The following is a 21,720-nucleotide window of genomic DNA, read 5'->3' on the forward strand; positions in this document are numbered from 1 at the left end:
TTATATTTATATTTATTATTTCATTTATTTTTGTAAGAAAACAGTAGTCAGTATTAATGGAATATTAATGTACTGTATGTTGATTGTGGAGACCATGCAGGTTCAGTAACACAAAGGGACCATGTTACCTCACACATTTCATTGCCTGTTTGTTGGAACGTAAGTATTGGCAGATGCTCCTGGCATTCCCACAGATGTGTGTACATTGGAACAGAATGGGCTCAGAATTCCTGCAGTCCTGGATTTAATGGAGCATGATAAATTTTCAGCCCTCACCAGTTTTGACCGAGTGGTCCTCTAGGGAGGTCCAGTTCCACACCCACCGAGCTTTAGAAAACTCTCTAATTAGACCATGCTCCACTTACTGAACATTTAAAGGATGAATGTAAAATGCCTGAATCGTTGAATCACCAAACATGCTGGACGGATGACATCTGTGTGTGTGTGTGTGTGTGTGTGTGTGTGTCTGTGTGTGTAATATATATACTATGATATAATATACACACACATTGAAATATATATAGATACACAAACACACACACACACATACATATGTGTGTGTGTGTGTGTGTGTGTGTGTGTGTGTGTGTGTGTGTGTGTGTGTTAAATGTATAACTTTTTTACTGTTGAGATTTCTGCAGTTTTGCAGAAAAACTTTGGCTCGGAACAACCTTTTTTACAGAAAGGACGTAGGTCAGCATGGTATGAAAGAAAGAGGGGATGAAATTGTACAGTTGTGTAAAAAAGTGGTGGTATTTTCTTTGCTCTAGACTAAAAATAGCAGGATGCCATTGTAATGGTCTTGCTCTACAGAGAGTGCAGTAGTAATTGAACTTTAATGGACTCTTCATGTAGTCATTTATAAAATGACAGAACAATCATAAAGTTCTCCTGGATGCTCTCTAATCACCTCTGGGTGACTGCTGTTCTCATATTACACCTATACTCTGCAAGCTAGCTACCACTATAAGGAATGTGCTGTGTGACTCAACAAGGTTGTTTGCTTTTCATGAAATGGCAGACCTGGCTTAAAATTACCTCTGAAATTCAAAGCATTTGAATGTCCCATCCTAAGCATTAGAATCAACTTATTTGTACAAAACTGAGGTCAAAGGTGCAATATTCATATATTCCCAATTTACAGTTTCCTAAACCCATCACAAAGGAATTTCCATGTTGAAAAAATCTAAAGTGTTGTATAGTCCAGTTAGAGCTGGAGGTTGAAGTGGCAGGACTAGATCTGACAATAAATAAACTTAGTTATGTGGACAATACTACTCATGCAATAGAATCTTCCCTCAGGTCAAAAGACTTCTTATGTATTCCATTTCGTAATATTAGTGCTTGATTTTTGTTTTAGACTAATAGGAGATCAGTTTGAATTTAAGCGCAGGGCTTCAAAGTGGCATGAATAAGCTTATGTGGGCTTCATGAACTGGGGACTTAGACTTTGAGCATTGATCTGTATATTTTTTTTTCTCCCCTCTGGACAGTGTGCCCAAAATATAGCACCTGTAATAATACTAACTTTGGCTAAGGGCCTGGAAAAGTGAGACTTACAAAGTTTCAAAGTTTTTTTTAATAAAAGGAGACTGATGTCAGATACTATAATGTATGTGAGAACATAAATCAGTACAGGAATATCACACAGTCAATGTGGTCAATCTCACTTTGTGTATGGTGCGGACGTGCGTATTTGAGAATGTCACATCTGTTATGTTTTTGAAAGATTTTAAAAAGATAATAAATGAGAAGTCTGTGAGTTTTCTTCCATGTAGTGAAAAGGAATTATTATAGGGACACTAAATTAGGTTGAATTTCATTAGCAATATCTTACATTTAACTTAAATTGCAGGAAATGACCCATAAACTGTTCCATAGTGCTTTAAATCCACAATGCGTCTAAGCTTTTTTTCGTTTCTAAGCTTTTGTTCATTGAATTCCAGCTATCATAATAATGCCTGTATGAAAAGCAATCATACATGTTCTTTAATAACTTTTCAGTAAAGATCTAATCAAGATTTCTCAGATTGTAGACATGCTTATATGTTTGTGTGATTTGTAAAGGAAAAACAAAGTTTAGTACGAAGTGCTGTCCAGACATTGGCTGGTAATATGCTGTGTATCACATGGATCCTTGAGGCTATAGGAATGGTCTGTCCATCAGTATGTATATCAGAACCAGTGTTAATTGTTACCTCAAGGATACTGATGAATAAATATGAGGGACTAAATAGACACAGTTTTGCTTACTGTAAATTCTCCATGGCAACCACAAAATCTTGTGCTCCTCTCAGTAATTATTTCCAAAATATTGCATAAGAGTGCTGGATTGGAGAGTTTATGTGGGAGCTCAGTTGAAATGAGCTCTGTGTTCCGTAGTGAAAGGTCACAAAGGAATTATTGGCTTATTAGGGAAAATGTTGCATGTGATCAATAAATAATATTCTCTGCTCAAAAAACTAGAATAGATATCACTGCAAAACAAAGCCTAAGAAGCAGCAATTCCAAGCATATGTATATTGGATAAACACATATTCAATCAGTCATTGAAACTGTTCTGTTTTATTTGTCTTCAAACATAAGTGACATCAGAAAGTGATGCTGTAATGAATTCATAGAAATCAATTTGGTGATGCCAATATCAGTTTCATTTACTCCAGAAAAAACAAACAAACAAAAAAAATAAACCAAACAAAAAAAAAAATTAGCATTGCAGAAATGCCCTATCAGTAACAACTGACTGAATGAACAGTCAGTGGTGACTTTAGCTTACCTAATGCTATGGAACGTGGGATTTGGAATTTGTTGTTTGTTTGTTTTTTTCATGGATGCACTCACAGCAAATTGTCTCTAGAGGATTTCCTATTTTGCGTCAGCAAGCCATAGATTCCCTGCTCCTCCTTATTTACAGTTTAGTCTATGAGCTGTGGGCACAGGAGAATTTCCCAAATGATGATTTATACATCTGTGAATTTCACCCATGAGTAGGTTTGGGTTTCCCCAATCCTGTTAACCTAGACATCAGGTGATTACTTCAATTTTCCTGATTCTGTAATTCAATTCATAGTCAAGGGGAGTTCAGCTCTGCCCATCAGGCCATCACAAGGCAGGGACTTCCAAACTTGAGTCCACAAAGCCCACTCATATTTAATCACATACCACACATAAAATCCCAATATCAGACCATATATCACACATCAAAGCCACATACCATAACCACATGTAGATATTTATCACCAGTGATATACGGGTCATGTTTCTGATCACTTGTTTCTGTTCGCAAGTGAAAGAATACTTAAGTGAAAAGAGCCGATTGGACAACTATTTGACTGCATTGTATAGAAACAGTAAGCGCTGTCAAAGACTAACCCCAAATCAAGGGAAAAATAAATATGGGAGTTTGCAGCAGAAAGTGGAAAAACATGCTAAAGGACTTGAGAGAAAACCCTGAAATGAGAAACAGAGAAGCTTTTGATATTTTCTCTTTTCCTAAAATGCAGAAGTCAACACTTTGCATGCTTCACATTTTTTTCAGGCCAGGAATTTCCTCAAGGAAACACCTGCTTTTTGAGGTTGATGAACACTGAAGCAAATATCGATGGTGCATAAAGAGGGAATGAATGCCTTCTAAGTGCACAAGAGAAAAAATGTCCTGAGTGCTACTTTTTGCACTATTCATTAATTTACACATATATACTATAGATTTCAGTATACAAATTGTACAAAGAATATCTTGATTAAACATGCCCAGCAGTAATCACATGTGCAATAAATCAACTCAGTTCTTGAAGAGAGGACAAGGGTATGGGGAGAGAAAGAGATAGAGAATAGGCTTCAATTTGTCACGCAGATGTTGACTGGTATCTAAAACATTCCGCAAGCCACCCGGAATGATGAGCAGTCTTTTAAAGCAAATCGTCTGAATTAGTGCTTGATTGCAATCACTTTCTCCTGGTTTGATGATGGTGGTTCTCTCCCTCTTTCTTTTTTATCTCTCCTCTCAACCTTAAGCAAAAGCAGAGCAGTATTTTAATTTTGGAGTAGTGTAGTCATGCAAAACACATATTTTTCATCTTTAAGTCTTTTAATGCTTAATAGTTCATGATGTGAAAAGAATGTTTTTGGAAACCTCAAAAGTGTTGTCAACTGAGCTGTGGGAACACCTACTACAACTTCTGCTCCCTACTACCACACTCTCCTTCTTTGTAACAGAGTGTGAGCTGCACTAATGACTTTGGTTTATGTCTTTGTATTGATACATTTTTTCACCTTTGTGTGCTTAAAAAATATTGTTTAGGGATAAATTGGTCATTTTAAGCTCAAAATTTGTTACCAAATTGAAATGTGAGAATAGCCTTTGGTAGGTCCATGCTGTGACCCTATTGCTTCAATATGGAATCAACTATACTTTCCCCAATCTCATATTAAACTATTAGGAGCCCAGTAATCCTACAGTCCCTTGAGAGAGTTTGAAGAGAATACAATTTTTTTAGAGATAAGACACACATGAGGTGTGTTCACATTATGTGTTGGATGACACATCAGCAGTGTTACAAATGACCCACCGCCTCCTCATAATTATTATCTAAATATCATAGATAAGTTTTGTTTGCGATTTGAATGTGTAACTCTCTTTAGAAGGTGCTGGGGGATGATGAAAGATGCGCGTGTGCAGTAACCAAATAGCTGACTAAAAATGCGCTCTGATGGGACATCTATAAAAGACTCTTCCATACTCTGCCTGACCTGGCATTTTCTGGCCCTACTGAAGGTTGCCAAATTCTAGGTTTGATAAAGTCCCAAAGGGAGAAGCAGAAAAAAGCCATCTTTTATCCTGGGGATGTTCTATTCAGGGTAAAGGAGTACTAGCAAATAGTGGATAAAAGATACCGAAAGCTGTAATTTCTTTTTCTTTTTTTTTTAAATGGAGGTAAAAGTAGTCTCCATTGTTCGTTTGAGGAAAGATGCTTGCCCTTGATGTCAGAGAAAAATAAGAGAACTTTAAAATAGTTTTTGTAGTTTTATCTCGTCTCACCAGTGAGATTTTGTGATTTTGTTTTATTTTGTTTACAATATGTGATAGCTGTACTTTTAAACAAACAGTTAATTATTGCATTCACAATAAACAGTATGATGGTGAGTAATATGACCAGTCCCTAGTATAAATCAACCAGCTTGGGTTGTTCATTAAAGATTCGCTGACGATGAAGATGTCCAAGCTTATTGTTAAAAGAAGTCCATACTTCCTCGTTTAATAAACCGCCACTAGCATTTACTTTCAATACAACTGCAATAATAATAGAGTGGTAGCAATACCATATTGTTGAAAACTACGTAATTAGACTAAGCCGTAGCATATTAGTATTTACACACATATTAGTGCCCCTTTGTCTCTTGTGTGGGTAGGAGTGTGTCTTTGTTACTGACAAGGTCATGACTTTAAGGAGTACAGCCTTTTTTGAAACTCAAAATATTTTTTGGGATTCTCTCAGTATTTCAGCATTACTCTTTGCCAGGTTTGAAGATGAGAGAGACACTGAAATCCTGTTTTTCCCTCACTGCCTACAATACCTCATTTGCATGAGCCTGCATATTTCCCTCAGTGGGTTCATGCATCAGAGGGTACAACAGGGTGCATGCAGTGAGGATCCAGCACGCTGTTCTTGCTTTGCGAACGCCGCTGTCAGCCGATGTCAAAAATGGCAGCACTCCCTTCAACGCTGGTATATTTACAAATCAGATTTCCCTCTCACTCCACACAGTTTAAAAAAAAAAAGAAGAGTGACACTAGCTTGGCAAGAAATCAGTTCCTGAGATTGAAGAGAAAGACCTCGCACATGAGAGAACGTGTTTGTTGATGGATTACTGGCTCTAGCACCCTTGTAGAGATTTTTGTTTTAAACGAGCTTTCCAACTGAGTGGCATGGCTTACAATTCAGAACAATGTAAGCCTAAAGGATGAATTAAAGATCATAGTATAAGTGTACTTTGACAATATGGAGGGACAACAACATTAAATGTGATACACACTATGAGAGGCTGCTGTTTATAAGATTTCAACAGCTGAAATTGTTTCAGCACTGCTATTTGGAAGGCATTTGGTACATAGTTTTGTCATGTGTCTCCACTACATATGTAACAGCAACAGAATAACACAGTGTATACACATGTAAACGTACTATCTGTTTTGTTCGCACAATTAAAAAGCACTTTTAGCATTCATTTGCTAGCACTTTTGAGGTTTGCAAACACATTTTCCTTGCTAGAGAGAAATAATTGCAGTAAACTCCACTCCAGGCCCGACATTGTTTGGTACCAAATTATTCAATAAAGTAGGATCTTTATATGTACAAAATGTCAAAATGTTGTTTGAGACAAGTCCTTAGATGAATGGAAGGGGTGAAAAAAAGAATATACACATGAAGAACCCAAACCTCCTTGAGTGCCCTTCATATTCGACTGACCAATTCTTCTTCTTCTTCTTCTTCTTCTTCTTCTTTCTCTCTCCAAAGAACAAGGTGAGACCAAAACTAGATGCTTAGTTCTTTTTGCCCTTTTTTTCTTTTTTGTTAAGGAAGGGGTGGGGGTGTAAACAAACAGTGCCTTCAGGAAGGACTGTGACGCGGTGAACGTTAATCGATAAGGCAAGAGTGCTATGACATCACCAGTTGCCGTGGTAACAGGAGCACGCAGACGACACTTATCTGCTTGGCAGGCTGAGAGGTTGCCAGACAGGGTGTAGCTTGTTGTTGTTCTGCTGCTCGCCTGTAGCCAGAGCAGTCAATGTCAGACAGATGACAACGCTGTCTTAGCTGCCTAATCTCCTTATAACCACGGGCCATGATAGACTGAGCATTCTTTTACTAATGACAGAAATGATATTTTCCTGGATATAGACGTCAATGAATATTTTACTCATCTGCAGCACAGGTGTGTGCGATATTCCGGCATCACAGCAGTCTAGACCTTTTAAATGAGATATTACTATTTTTTTTTTTTAAACTACTTCAGAGGTAGATCTGTATGCTTGCTACGACATATAAAATGCACTCAAACATGCTCTGCATGCAAAGGTAGATGAAAGGAAGATGAAAAAGTGAAACCAGCATGCTTTAAACTAATCTAAAGCATACCTTTAAAGAGCAACATGCTTCCATTCATCAGATATACTCTACAGTCTGTGACCAACACTCTTCATATGGGTGTGCATGTGAGTACTAGTTCTTGCAATGATGGTCAGGGGCATGAGATCATTGATCAAACTCCTTGTCCACAAAGCTTAAACAGATTTTGTACCACAGAGAAATTTAATTTCTATCATCCACCATCTTTCTAACACTTGGCTAATTTGTTACATGGTTAAAAAAAAAAGAAAAAAGTTCCTTACAGTGGCAGACTTTTTGTGCATTGTCCTCACTGTATGAATGTCACTTCATTGTTTTCGTATTCCGGCTTCAAAGCTCTGAGCAACACAAAGAAATGCCTCTGAATTCCTATTGTGAGAAGAAATGTTGTGCAAAATTGACGAGACTTTGAAATACCAAGATTCTTCTGACAACCCTGTGATCAAAAATAACGACATGCAACACTTTAGTGTAATATCATAATTCCATTTCTGCTGTCTCTTCGGTTTCCAAACGAACGTACCTTAGCTCAGTGGTAGTCTTTGATGGGAGAAATGAGAGAGGATAGCAAAGAAAAAAAAAAAAAAAAAAAAAGAATCAAAACCTGGACACGGGGAAAAAAAAATGGAATGCAAAGACAAGTCTACCTTTTTCACACATCCTTGACAAAAAAAAAAAGAGGAGATAAGAGGCATCAAAATAAGAGCAAACACGGGAAAAGTACCTGGCAGAAAGTGCACGCACGATCCTAATGATGTGCTTAACAGCTAAGGCCCATTGTCTGTTTTTCAACACCCTTCAGCTCAGATAGGCCGAGTAATGACTGTTGCTATCAGTTCCTGTGTTACAAATGGGTTAGAGCAGCAGTAACACTCATAGCTGCTATGATAACAGCTGTGAACAAGAACATACTGATCCTGTAAACATCAGGGTGTTCAGGATGTCTGAACAACACACCACGCACCATCGCTATCTAGTGACGCAAAGTCCCATATTCATTTTACAGTGTAACATAAGGTCAATCTCACTATTTTTTTTTTTTTATGTTAATCCAGTGAATGTGCTTATAAAACAGCAATATATATTCAAACAGGTTTTCTCTCTTATCTTTGAATTCCTCTTTCTCTGTATATAGTCTGATTTTTTGCTTGAGACATTTCAGAGTGTATTAGGTATCCACTCCTCAGAGTCTTGTCTTTGTCTGTACTTTTTGTCTCAGGACAGTGTTTGTGCGGTCAGTGTACGTGCCACCCGCCAGGAGACAGCCGTGTCCACGGAAAGAACTGTGAGTGTGACGACCGTCAGTGTGAGGACATTAACGGCGAGATCTGTGGAGGTAATAACTTCATAGCCTAAACACAAAGCGCGCGCATGCACACACACACACACACACACACACACACACACAGACATACACAAACACACCTCCTCATTCAACTATGACGGTAACATGACCGCTGACAGACCTTGATGGCGCTGCTCGTCTCCACAGCTTTGCCCCGGTCTGACTGAATCAGTGATCGTTCTGTCCCTGATGGGCATCTGAATGAAGGCAGGGATTCTGTGGCAGCGTTTGGTTACATGTTTATCTTGTCTCATAGGAAATAGCCCCTAACGTTCCCTATGACCAACTGTGATTACCTAAGCATACTTGCAGAAGGGTTTCAAAATGAGAAAGCTCTGTCATAAAAACAAATATCCAGATGGAGCCCATTGATGTAGTGTAGCAGGCTATGTCATACATCTCACTGATAGCTCTCAGATTCTTCACTTCACTCGACTATTGTAGAAAGCCACCAAAGTTATGAGATCTCAGCTATGAGACTAACATCTACATTTATTGTTAAGCCACTTTCGTGTCATGGTACCTCAGTGAAGTCAAGTTATGGATTGGTTACAGACGAACCTTAACAACCATGACTTCAAAATCACAGCAAGCAGAGGACTTGAATAGAGAGATCAATGTGATGTGCTCCACATTGCTGCGATGTATTCTAGCACTCACCAAATTGAATTTACGAACTAGCCTTTGAAAGTTTTCTTCTCCCCTCCTTCCAAAAACTTTTTAATTCGTGACTGTGGCATTTAGGCACGCAGACCCATAATGGACGAGAAGATGTTATGGGAAAGTCTAGTTTTGGAGAATTTCACAATTTCATTTTCATTGACATGTCTCTTATAGCCTAGAATGATTTAACCGATCACAGTTATGTGAATTGGAATATGTGCTGCATGGACAGATAACTAAACCGACCATAGAAAAGAATTTAAATTAGTTGGTATTTGTGTAGTGGTCAAACTGTGGCTGTAGGGACAGAGCAAAAACCATTATCCCTCCCTTTGGTTGGAGAGATGCTTTGTTCATTCATCCATCATGATTTCTGTTAACTGGCCCTGTTGAGTGGTTGCAGTGGTTAAATTGAAATGGTTAGGGCTGGACTTTTACCTCAGCCAGACATCTCCTCTTTGTGTGTATGTGTGTGCACGCACATGTGTGTGTGTGTGAGCGTGCGTGCGTGTGCGTGCGTGTGCGTGAATGCATGAGTGCGTGTGTGTGCGTGTGTGTGTTTCCTAACCAAACATTGTGCTGAGCCCCAAAGGCAGATGACTCTAATCACAATCCATGACATTCACTCCCAGACCAAGGAGATTATTGCCTTCCTTTTCCCACACACCTCTTGCCTGCTGGTGTCACTTTTCCAACTGAAAACAGAAGCTGACAGCAAGGAGCAGCAGCCTAAATCATGGTGCTTTTTTCAGCAAGCAAGATCTTTTAGTTATACCTTTAATTTTAGCACACACACCATTCATCAGTCATGTCAAGACTGTGCATTCAAAGCAAATATTGGGTGTAGTCATATCTGGTAGTCTTAATGTGAGTAATTGACTTGAGTAATCTTGAAATATCTGTTTGTCTGATGGTTTCAGCTGCCTAGCCAAACATTATGTGTCATGTGGGTATGTGTGTGTCTCTTTCCTTCCGTCAAATGCTGTGTAGGCTGTGTATCAAGTAGTTCTCTATGTAAATAAGCTTACACTCGCTTCCAAAAAAGAATCAGATGCAATGGGCCTCACTAATCAACCGATTCATGGAAGTTTTTGGGGAGAGAAAAACAATTCAACATGTTGTTGTCACATCTCTTGTTATGGTAGCCAACGACAGGGAGTATTCCAACTATGAATGTTCACAGTAACTGCATGCTGTTTTAATGAGATGTTTAGCTATGCAACATTACCATAGTACTGCAGTCTGTAAGAAATTACTTTTTTTTTTTTTTGTGAACCCCTGTCTGAGAGGTACAGACAGAAAGATGCAATATTAATGCCACTGCACTACATAAAGAGACTTGTTGTGTTGTGCTGCTAAGTGACATACACCCACAGAGGCATGTCATCAGAGGAGGCCCTGTCTGGGGTGGACCTCATGGTGATGGAGGTTAGAGTGGGACTTTAGCAGCAGCCCTTTCTGCATTCAAATAGATTATGTTAACAAGAGAGTGCTTCCAGTTGTAATTCTATGTGTGTGTGAGTGTACGCGCGCACGTGCATGCATGTGTGTGTGTGTCTGTTTTGCTGATTTTTCTAACCAGGTTCTGTTTTTCTCACTCTCAAGTAAACACACACACACACACATACATGAACACTCATGCACACATGCAAGCACACACACACAAACACACACACACACACACACACACACACACAGGTTCCTGTACCATAAAGAGGAGAGTCCCAAGTCTCACTAGCTGATTAAAAGTTAATGGAAACTAATTGCCAGGATGTGCTGGTTGGTGTAGGGAGAGATGAAAGTATTAGTGGATAAATGAAAGAGTGGGTGCAGAGGTGCACACTCTTACTGTCTCGAGGAATCTTGTGTTGTCTAGCGTAAATATAGTCATTACATTGTTTTTCAACAGGAATCTCTGATGTGCACATATTAATGAGAGATGTATATAGCTGTGTTGTTCTACATGCTGAGTGGAAGACATATTGTATAAAAAACAGATAGGATTGATAGGATTTAAAACAGAGGGAGGCACTTTCTCTCTTTCTCTCTTTCTTTCTTTCTTGTCTGCATTTTACATTTCTTTACATTTACATTTTTATTTCCTCTTGATTTTCTTTATCTTTATTTCTTTCCGGGGGAGGAGGGTACATGAACGGTCTATGTGTACAGTATATGTCTTCCCTGTAAATTTGCATCCTCTATTTAAAAGATTTACTTGAAATTGAAGAGTAATATCATTTACTAGAAGTTCTGTTGTTACCCAAACTGAACCATAGTTTAGGTTATTGTTTCATCTCCACCCATCAGAATATTACAAAATTACACTGGACGGGATGGCAATGTGAGCATACAAATGTGAGCAAGTACCATTTCAAGCACACACAAACACACAAACACACACACACACACACACACAAACACGCAAACGCACACACACACACACTTCTTTCTTCTCCTGTAAGGATAGAGTTTGAAGTTTGCCACACAGCTGGGGAGAGCCCCATGCTTGGCTGCTTCAATCAGACAGCCTATGAGAGCATTTAATTGCTTTAGAAGTGTAGCACCACAGCCCTTTCAATTAAACAGCACCTGTGGTTCCCATTTTATCAGGCCAATGTAATAGTACCTGTGCGAGTCTCTGTATGCGAAAAGAAAGAAAGAAAGAAAGAAAGAAAGAAAGAAAGAAAGAAAGAAAGAAAGAAAGAAAGAAAGAAAGAGGGTGTTATTTTTTTGTCCTGTTTAATTCCTCTCACTCTATAAATATATTTTCCCCATTTGATATTAATGTAGAGAATGAATCTCAGAATTTTGATTTTCTCCTCAGGATTAATGCTTCCTCTTACAAGTTGCCAAATGCAACAAAAAAGTTAAAGTGCAACACTTCCACTGTCCAAACTAATAAATCTGTACATTTATTAAATGTTCTAAAAATGACACATTTCTTAAATGTTAAACTCCTCTCACAAATACTTCATATGTTACAAAATTATTCAACATTGAAAAGAAACGTAATTAAATATGGAAAATGTCTCACACATGTATTGAACGCTAAGGGAAAAATTCACAAAGTTACTTCAACTGAATATTTTTTTTCACATATTTGATAAATGTTAAATATTTTACTGATGTATTAAAACGTGCTTTTTGCTGTGACTTATTTCACTTTTTACCACCATATTTAAGAAAATTCAGACAGTAACAAATGTAATTTTTTGACTTAACCATGGAATAAATCTCAAAAATCAGATTAAATAATGGAAACTTCAACAGAATGCTTAACATGAGGTCATTTTTTGTTTGACACTCAAACAAATTTGTATCTGCTACTTTATACTCAACATTATTAATGATGCGCTTTGTCTTTGCCATCGACTCAGTGTCCTTTCATCTGAAGAAAAACACAACTGTCTAACTTTAATACCTAAAATATACAATACATATTTCAGCTGGCTTCTTTGGTGTTCTCTTACGGGAATCTTTTGACTTTCACACTAAATAGTGTCTGTGCAGAAGCTGCCTAAGAGGAATCACAGTATTACTTACTGTTTGTTTACTACTGTCTCATAAATTTTCCTTCAAAAGGAGGAGAGAACTCATTTCTCTTTAGATAACATAAAACATACTTTATGTTATCTAACAAAACGCCCAAAAGCAAGTCCTACCAAATCCCCTTAAATTAAATGGACTGATATTTTCACATCATTTAGAGCGAACACCTAAGCTCTGGTCCTTTGACGGATGCAGCTGGAAAATGAGGAAAATGTCTTAAAAGTGTGTGATGAGGTGCATCTCTAAAATGGTGTGAAAATTGCAAGTATGTAAAAAATCATACAATTTTAACATTTGTTAGTTTCCTTTTATCCTTTTGACCCATAATGAAATCATTTCAAATATATATAAGGAAGAGACAAGTTTCAAAGATATAAAGGCAGAGACTAATTTTGCTGTTTTGGCAATAAAAAGCATTGCATGGCAACACTGACTCAAACTAACAGAGATCAATACATAATGAAACTAAGCAACAAGATTCTGATCACGGGTAAACAGAGTGAAAGCAAGTGAAGTCAATTCCGAGAACAAGCTTGTAACAAAAGGCTAACATTTTCCAGACTGCTCAAAGGACCATCCGAGTAAACTAAGCTTTCAAGTGGCTGAGGGATGGCAAGTCCCCCTTGAGCCTGAGATTCGACAGGATGAAAGCATGCGCATTGTCACCATTATCCAGTCTGGAGACTAGTTCCTGTCGGTTTGAACCAATTATAGTCGCCTGGATCAATCAAAGCTGTTGTTTTTTGTTTGGTCTGAAACAAATGGCAATGCTTGGTAAAGAGAAGGCAGTTGGAGAGAGAAAGCTTATGAGTCTGTGTCTTTTCTCCCTCAGGCCACGGCTTCTGCTCCTGTGGTCGCTGTATCTGCAGTGATGGATGGTTTGGGAAACATTGCCAGTTCCCCCGCAGCTGTGACATGAGCGACGAGGAGAGCAAGAGCTTGTGCGAGACGGCTGATGGCATCATGTGTTCCGGGAAAGGTAGAAGACGCATGTTCGGTGGAATCTGGCTTCAGCTGCCTCAGTGAATCTAGGAGAGGAACTAAGGAACAATAAACAGACACCATACATTTGGCTATAACATTCCGTTAACTGTTGTGGTACACTCTGAGAAAATATTTTCATTTGTTACACCAATGTTTTCTTCTCACCACATGTTGTTACATAGTGCATGAAAGTATGCATCCCAATATGCTTATTTTTGCAGATCCTCCCTGTTTTTGCAAAGTCCCTCTCTGCTGTTTTGTCACCTTCATTTAAAACAAAATTGCCTTTTTAGACCAGCTCTACCATAGTAGATCAACTCCCTTCATTTGTGACAGTATCTTTTTGAAATAATGAACTGAAGTATTGTAAAGAGACACACTTTAACTGTCATGATGTGGAAGCAGATTACTTTGCAAAAAAAGTGCTTTAAGTATCTTGTGCCAACAAGTACCTATTTTTTGGGGATGACTTCTTAAGATGTGGCTACAATTTTACCACATTACGGCAGCAGCATATGAAACGTGACCACACAATACATTTAGTCATAGCCACACAATGCGCCACTTTGAATATACTTTCCAAAAACATCCAATTACTTAGTGCCATAAAATAATGTGCTTTGTGTCCAACTTTTGCTTCTTTGCACATTTGCCTCTTTTGAACTTTTTTGCTCTTTGCACTTCTTTGCACTTTTGCTTTTAGGAAATTTTTTAAAGCTGTAACTCATGCGCATGTTTGCTTTAGTAAATCTAAAGGAGATGAAGACAGAAATGATCTGAACACTCGGTAATGTCCCAACTGACGTTGCTTGGGTTAAACAGTATAAATATATACTCAACTCACTGGCATGGAAGCATGAACATGCTATTAGCAGTGTGCCACCTTAAACCCGTATGAGAATGGCTCTGGTTTCCTGAGCTGAGAAAACTTGTTGGTTTCATGCATAGCCAATTAAATCTCAGTTCATTAGTATCTCAAAATGAATTGATGCCATGAGTCATGCTCCCACAGAATATTAAGTAGTGAAAATGAATTAAAGATGGCGTTCCCACATCATAATTAAATAGTGGATCACATTTCCGTCTCAGACAAACTTATGGCGATAAGATACAAACTCCAGAATCTGACTTTACCATTGGATGAGTGTTTCATCCTGGGTCACAGTTCCTCTCACAGACCCACAAACATCATAGAAAAGATGGATTCTTTACTCGTTTTGGAGGTAACTTTTGTTAGCATCAGTCATTTAGGTTTTCAATAGATCATTTGTAAATAGATATTCCAAACTGCAGAGAACATAACAGGAAAATGAAAAAAAAAAAAAAAGTCAAATGAATAGAACTGACTAATAATAATGAGGGCAGAGGGGGTTTTTAAAGTGTGTTTCCATCCATTTTAAGGTGTGAAAAATGTTTGTGAGAGCAGGGGAAACTATAACAATCCACCTCTGCCAAGTTGCAAACCCATTTCCAAATGAAGATGAGCATACTCATTTCCTCCACTGCTCCAGGACTAACAGAGGAAAAAGATCTATCTCTCGCACATGCCTTTCTTCAAGCTGCTTGCAAACACAAGGCGAAATAACAATTGCCTGTTTTCAAAGTCTATTACTCAAGCTTTTTCTCTAGGTATAAATAGCAGGTAGCGAAGAACAGTGACATTCCCTTTGGGCTATCCTTGAAAATGAAACACACATTCAGAAATGTATTTACTGCCAGCTCAGAACCCCTAACACCATAATATCTTGCTTCAACCTGGACCACTTGCCCTTGAAAAAACAGAGGATGGCGCAAGACAGGATGTTATTTAGTTTTATAAGAATAAGAGTCATGGAAGGTCATGCTTTTACTCTCTATCTATGACCTAGCAATGTCCTAGGAAAACAGTCCATAAAGACAACCCCCAAAAATAACTATTGAATGAACCATTCATATTGAATGAACGGACTGTCTAGTCTAATGGACAAAAATGTGTGTGTGTGTGTGTGTGTGTGTGTGTGTGTGTGTGTGTGTGTGTGTGTGTGTGTGTTTGTGTGTGTGTGTGTGTGTACACGCATGTGTGTTATGTGTTTTAAAGGTTCTCGTGAAGCAAAATGCCAGCGTCTTAAGCTGTGGTCTAGATTATTAATTTATTATTGTGACTTACTGTGTTTTGTGGTAGACTACCAACTAATTTCTGTCCTGCAAAATAACAGCATGCTACTTGGTGAAAAGCCAATTGGTTTATATCAACCTTTCAATTAATATTAGCAACACTGAACAAGACTTAAATTAATTCTAAACATCGAATGAAAATTGTGAAGTAAAATAATTTAGAATACGTGCCACTCTTTTAGCTGTGGAACTCTCTAGCAAAAAGTTAATCCAGTGAATCATATTTGGTCTTTATTTTTCTTTTTTCCCCCCTTGTAATTTCTTTCTTCATATCCAGCCTATGATGCAATGCTACAATCACAAGCATTCACACAAACGCATAACTGTTAAACCTAATCAAGATGTAGTAATTTTACATTGTACATTACAGCATCATATCCTCAAGTACTGAAGAGCTGCATGAATTATGATGAATCATAAAAGGAGACACACAATAGAGCTTTGATTATGTTTTGTTTCATTTCTGATTGAAGTGATTTTCTCTCCGTTAGGGTCTTGTCACTGTGGGAGGTGTATCTGTTCACCACAAGAATGGTACATTTCAGGAGAGTTCTGTGAATGTGATGACAGAGAATGCGATCAACATGAAGGCCTTATTTGCACAGGTATATTTATTCACACCCTCAATTAACCATCATGTGTCACATATGTAAGCACCTGTCCTGTATCTATTTTCACTTTGCTTCATTGAAGCGAAGGCTAAAAGTCATAGGTGCAGATTTTGAATGTTATTCATTCCTAAAAATAAAAATTTAAAAGAAAGAAAGAATCAACAAGAAGGTTGAAGGAGAGTGGGAGGTGGGGAGGGGAAAAGAGAGAGAGAGAGAGAGAGAGAGAGTGAGAAACGAGTCAGAGACAGCACAGAGACAGTCTTTCTAGTTTGACTGTTGTCTTTGCTGTGATAGACCCACTGTCTCTGTGATGTGTCTGTCTCCTGATTGGTGGATTAAATAACAGAGGTTTAGCAGTGTCTAATCAGTTGAGTTCTGCTGCCTTATTCTTCTCTTTTAGTGGTCTTGGCTGTTTTTCCAACAAATCACAGACTTGAAAGACAAGTGAAGGAAAAAAGAACAATCTTGAAGTTGTCTCACCAATGATGAAGCACAATAAATATTTATGACTAAAATGGTACTGGGGCTTGATGAAACTGGACAGCTCTTTATAAAATGTTTTTTTACTGGTCTCTGACTTTGTTACCAGTTGGAATGTCACTCAACAAAACATCCTGTCCCTTACGTACAGATGCAAGGTTCATTAAAACAAGTGACAAACAATAGGAATTAACGAATATGCCAGTTAAATATCACTGATTAACATACTAATGATTAGGGCATATGTCAAAATTACCATATGCATAAGGATTATTGAAGGATTGTTTGCAGGGAATAGTGAGTTCACTAAATGGATGAAAATGCAAATACAAACAAACAGTAAATTGGCCTTCCCTAGGTTACGGCAACGAAGTCACTGCTCTTAATTATGATTGCAAAAAAAAAGTCTGCCAAGGCACAAATAATATTTTGCATCCATGAATTTCATGGATTCTTCAGAGCAAGAGATTCTCATTACACATACAATTGATGAGTGATGTGGAAAATTCAATGTATTAGGAATGGCTGGTGCTTAATTTCATGCCCCACAGATTATAATTCCTCTTCCTTGAGCACTGATAGAATGGAGGCATTTAAACATCACCAACAAGGTAAAATCCTACCAACCATATTGGATGTGAACTCTCATCTGACACCTCTAACTGTACACGTGAAACGATGTTATTTGAGAGCCAGATATTTTTCCATTTTACTAAAGTAACTATGGTTTAAATTGGGTGCTAGTTCCTCCAAAACCTCAGGTCAGTTTCTCTCAAGAAAAAATGGTCAGACAGCTCATTCAGCACTTAAAGCTAGTCAGTTTCCCTCAGAGAACAGAACACAATGATACAATGAAGACAGTGTGCTGTTCATTGCTTAAAATACAGTATGACATGACATAAAATTAATTCAGCTCTCTCATTGTGAAGAACTGAGCTTAATCCAGTTGCTACATGACATTTATTGCGATGTTGGGTTGCTATGCAGTCAAAGAGAAGATTATAATTGAGTGTAATCATCTGGGTGAAGAGAGATTCCCCCAGTGAACATCTGAGTGACCCAACAACTGCTCCTCATTATAATTTATTGGATGACAAAGATTACCAGACATCTGATGGCTACAAGGTGTATCTGATGAAATTCAGTATCTGAACATGTAAGACTAGACTACTGATGAGTAGCTTCCATGAGAAGCTTATTATCTGATTGGACACTAGTCATCCTGGACTTTAACAACTGTATGCCTATGATTCAGATGGACTAAAATGGGCTGGGGTGGATGAGTAGGTTTGATAGATCAGTGCTATCATGGCAGCAAGTTAGTGTGCAGGGGCTCAGCCAATTCCAGCAGCTACATTGCACCCCAGGTCGTCAAAACAGTAGGGTAGTGACAGGCTCAACAACACAACAGCTTGTAGCCTAGAAGAAGAGAGGCATAGCAATTACCCACAGCAGTCCATGCCAATGGGGCGCAGGCACTGTGTAGAATGTTCTGCAGAAAGACAGCTGATAGCCTGAGAGCAGCAGAACCACAGTTGCCTGTCCTATTGGTCCTAGTGGATATTTACTTATTATCTATTGACTAATAGCCATAAGGGGTGTTATATTTATCTATAACCAGCAGCCACTTTTTCCTTAGGTCACTGTGAAGGGTATAAATGTATCATTCTGTAAGACTTTGGAACAGTGTGAACATGTGGACAAACTGTAAATCTGTCCACAAATCGTGTAAATTGAAGCATTGAACCTTCGGATGAGGTAAGGGGGAAGGTGTCATTTTAATGAAGAACAATTGTGCATATATACACACACACACACACACACACACACACATATATATATATATCACACACACACACACACACATATATATATATATATATATATATATACATACATACATACACACACACACACACATAATATATGTATGTTTTATGATGTCTGAGTGGTTCTGAGGTTTTAAAAAAGCCAAAGACTGAGAAAGACTTGTGGCTTGCCTTTAAGAACAAATAACAACACTCTATGCACTGTTCAGACTATATCGGAGATTTGCACTTAGATGAAAAGTAAAAATTGTCTCAAAACCAAATTGAAGGTATTTATTTGGCCAGTGTTGGATTTTTGTTCACCCTTGGTCTGGTTATTTGATTTCTGACTGAAGGTAATGTGGTCCACCGTCACCCTTTAAAGCACAATTTAGGAACAGAGCACATCACTTAACTGAACTCAAGTGCACAACAATTGGGCAATTTTCTTTTTCAGTTCCACTCAGTCACACTCTGCCAAGATTCTGCACCGAGAAAGCGTTCTGATTACAGGACAACCATCAAATCAGGCCTTTCCATGCACTGATCAAGCCTGCAGGACCAGGCCTAATGTAGCAGCCAAATTCACTAATGTCCCCTCTCAAACACATGGAGTTATGGGCCTCAAGTATATCTTCTGTCTTTCACAGATATCATGCCCTTTGTGACGTTATCAAACAAATTATCAAACCTTTTCCATTCATTATATTACTCTATTCTATGTTTTGTTTATGGGGTGGACTAAGAAATTATCAGTCAATATCTGATCTTAATGTTGGTATCAATAAAACCTTGTCAAAAAGATATTTAGCGTCTCCACTGTAAGCTGCAAGGGGAAGACCCAGCAATGAGAGAAAAAACTTTCAGTTTTTCAAGGCATAGTAGTACCAGGGGGAGTAGGGTGTAAAGAGTGAAAGCTTGTAAAAGGTCAGGGAATGGTGGCCTGGCTCTCTGAATTCTCAGTTTCTCTTCTCACTTCTTGTTTCAGGGAATGGCGTGTGCAACTGCGGAAACTGCGACTGCTGGGACGGCTGGACAGGAAACGCCTGTGAAATCTGGGTGGGAGATGAGTACTAATACTCACAGAACGGACACTTTTACTAAAGACTGTGCAGATTTTTTTTTTTTTTTTTTTATCAGGACCGAGAAGGGCTGCTTTGACTCCTAAAGAAGACATTTGCATTTTAGGAGCTGCTGAAGTATGTGAAAAGGGAAGCGCTCCAAACCGGAACATAATTCTCCATGCAGATTTCTGTACATCACGTGTATAACAGCATTCATTGTACTGGTTACAAAGTCCCTTTATTAAAACTATGTTGTTTTTTTTATACGCAAGTAAAACAACTGGGAGCAAAAGCATTTTTTTTTTCTTTTGAAGAAACATTACCTTGTAATCCTTTATATTTTTCCAATACAACTATATGTATGAAAATTGTTTATATAGAAAGGCATACATATTCTGGAGAGCTACACATAATACGATGCAGATACATGGACAAAATCCAAACAATGACAGCCAAAAAGAATGTTTTATTATTAAGATTATTGTTTGTGTTGTAGTCTATGTGCAGTGGTGGTGTACTTACATATTAGGATATTTTGAACAGACAATTTGTTTTATTTTCCAAGTTGCTTGATGAATCTCACCCAAAGTATATTCTGCACTTTGGTCAGGAGTAATACTTGAGCATTTTATTCCTTTTAATAATAAAACATTAAATATGCCACATGATGCAACAGATTACTCAGAAATAATGCAAAACCCATCTTCATAAACTGATACCTATTATAAAATATTTATGAAAATATCTGGGATGCAGTGACATATATCTTGAAATAACAATGAGTACTGTTATTTTATATGATATTATGTGCCATAATTAAAGAAATTCCATCAACATATTCGATTAAGTCCTTCCAGGAGGACTGGAATGAGTGGTGTGTGTAGTGACAGATTGACATGCCGAACAGCGTTCGTTTGAATGATGGACAAAGTGATTCTCCTAAGAGCAGCAGGATCACATGAATTAGATTTTTTTTTCTTTCAGAAAAAAAGTAATTGCAGGGCATACAAAAATGGAATACAAATTCTACTTTGGCCTTTTCATGCTTTTTTTTTTTTAAGAACTAACCAATTATCTATCTCAATTTAATTAATCAAGTCAGTAGTGCAATAATATACTGCACATGATATTGCATGACATTTGTTACTGACATTACAGTACACCTTTATATAAATATTTTATTCAATATGTTGTATATGTGTATACAACCAACACAAACTGTACAGTGCAGACAAACTCTTTGCATATATGTATGTAAAATTAGCAGTACATACCAACAGTTCTTGATACACATAGCCTACAACATGCAGTTCTTAAATGCCACCTTCTTCCCATGCAACAGATGAGACAATGGGGGGAAAAAAGTTTAAATTAAACTAAAATCAAAAGCAAAAACAAACAAAAAAAAACAACAGACAACAGAAAATCCTCTTTCACTGACAAAAAAAAAAGATGAGAGGGAGAACAAAAAAAAAAAACACAACAAATTGTTCAATGATAGCTCCTTGTGAATGACATCAAGCACACCACCCGTATGGAATGAAATAAACACGGAAACATTAGCTAGGTAAAACAAATAAACAAGACAAACAGATGTACACTTACTTGACAGTCATTTTACAAAAATAAATTCAGCGTTCATACAACCAGTCAACTGGTTTGCGGGGCAGGTATAGCCCAGCATGTAGAGTTCATAGTTTATAAAGGATCTGTTTGTTTGTGTTGAGGTGGGACACCAGCCCTAAAAACAGAAATTCACATGTTTAAGCTCCTTTTGTGTCTAAGTACTGCATTTCATCCTAGCATTAAAGTAGCTTGTTACAGACAAATATTTAACTCTAACTAATGTGCTTTAACGTCCCCTAATAAGAAACTAGCTCGTAATCCCAATAAATTTCAGAAAATATAGGTCTTCAAATGAAGTCTCAAACATAT

General features: G+C 37.8%; 1 protein-coding gene across 1 annotated transcript in view; it reads left to right on the top strand.

The window, feature by feature from the left end:
• Positions 1–19,798, top strand: part of itgbl1 (integrin, beta-like 1) — a 41,857-nt gene extending 22,059 nt beyond the window's left edge. The window contains 4 exon segments of the mRNA XM_030787114.1: positions 8,347–8,463; positions 13,517–13,663; positions 16,314–16,427; positions 19,710–19,798. Coding sequence (XP_030642974.1) covers positions 8,347–8,463; positions 13,517–13,663; positions 16,314–16,427; positions 19,710–19,798 — 467 coding nt within the window.
• Positions 19,799–21,720: the final 1,922 nt, after the last annotated feature.

Source organism: Chanos chanos, chromosome 10 (genome assembly GCF_902362185.1).
Source record: "Chanos chanos chromosome 10, fChaCha1.1, whole genome shotgun sequence".
NCBI classification, from domain to species: domain Eukaryota; kingdom Metazoa; phylum Chordata; class Actinopteri; order Gonorynchiformes; family Chanidae; genus Chanos; species Chanos chanos.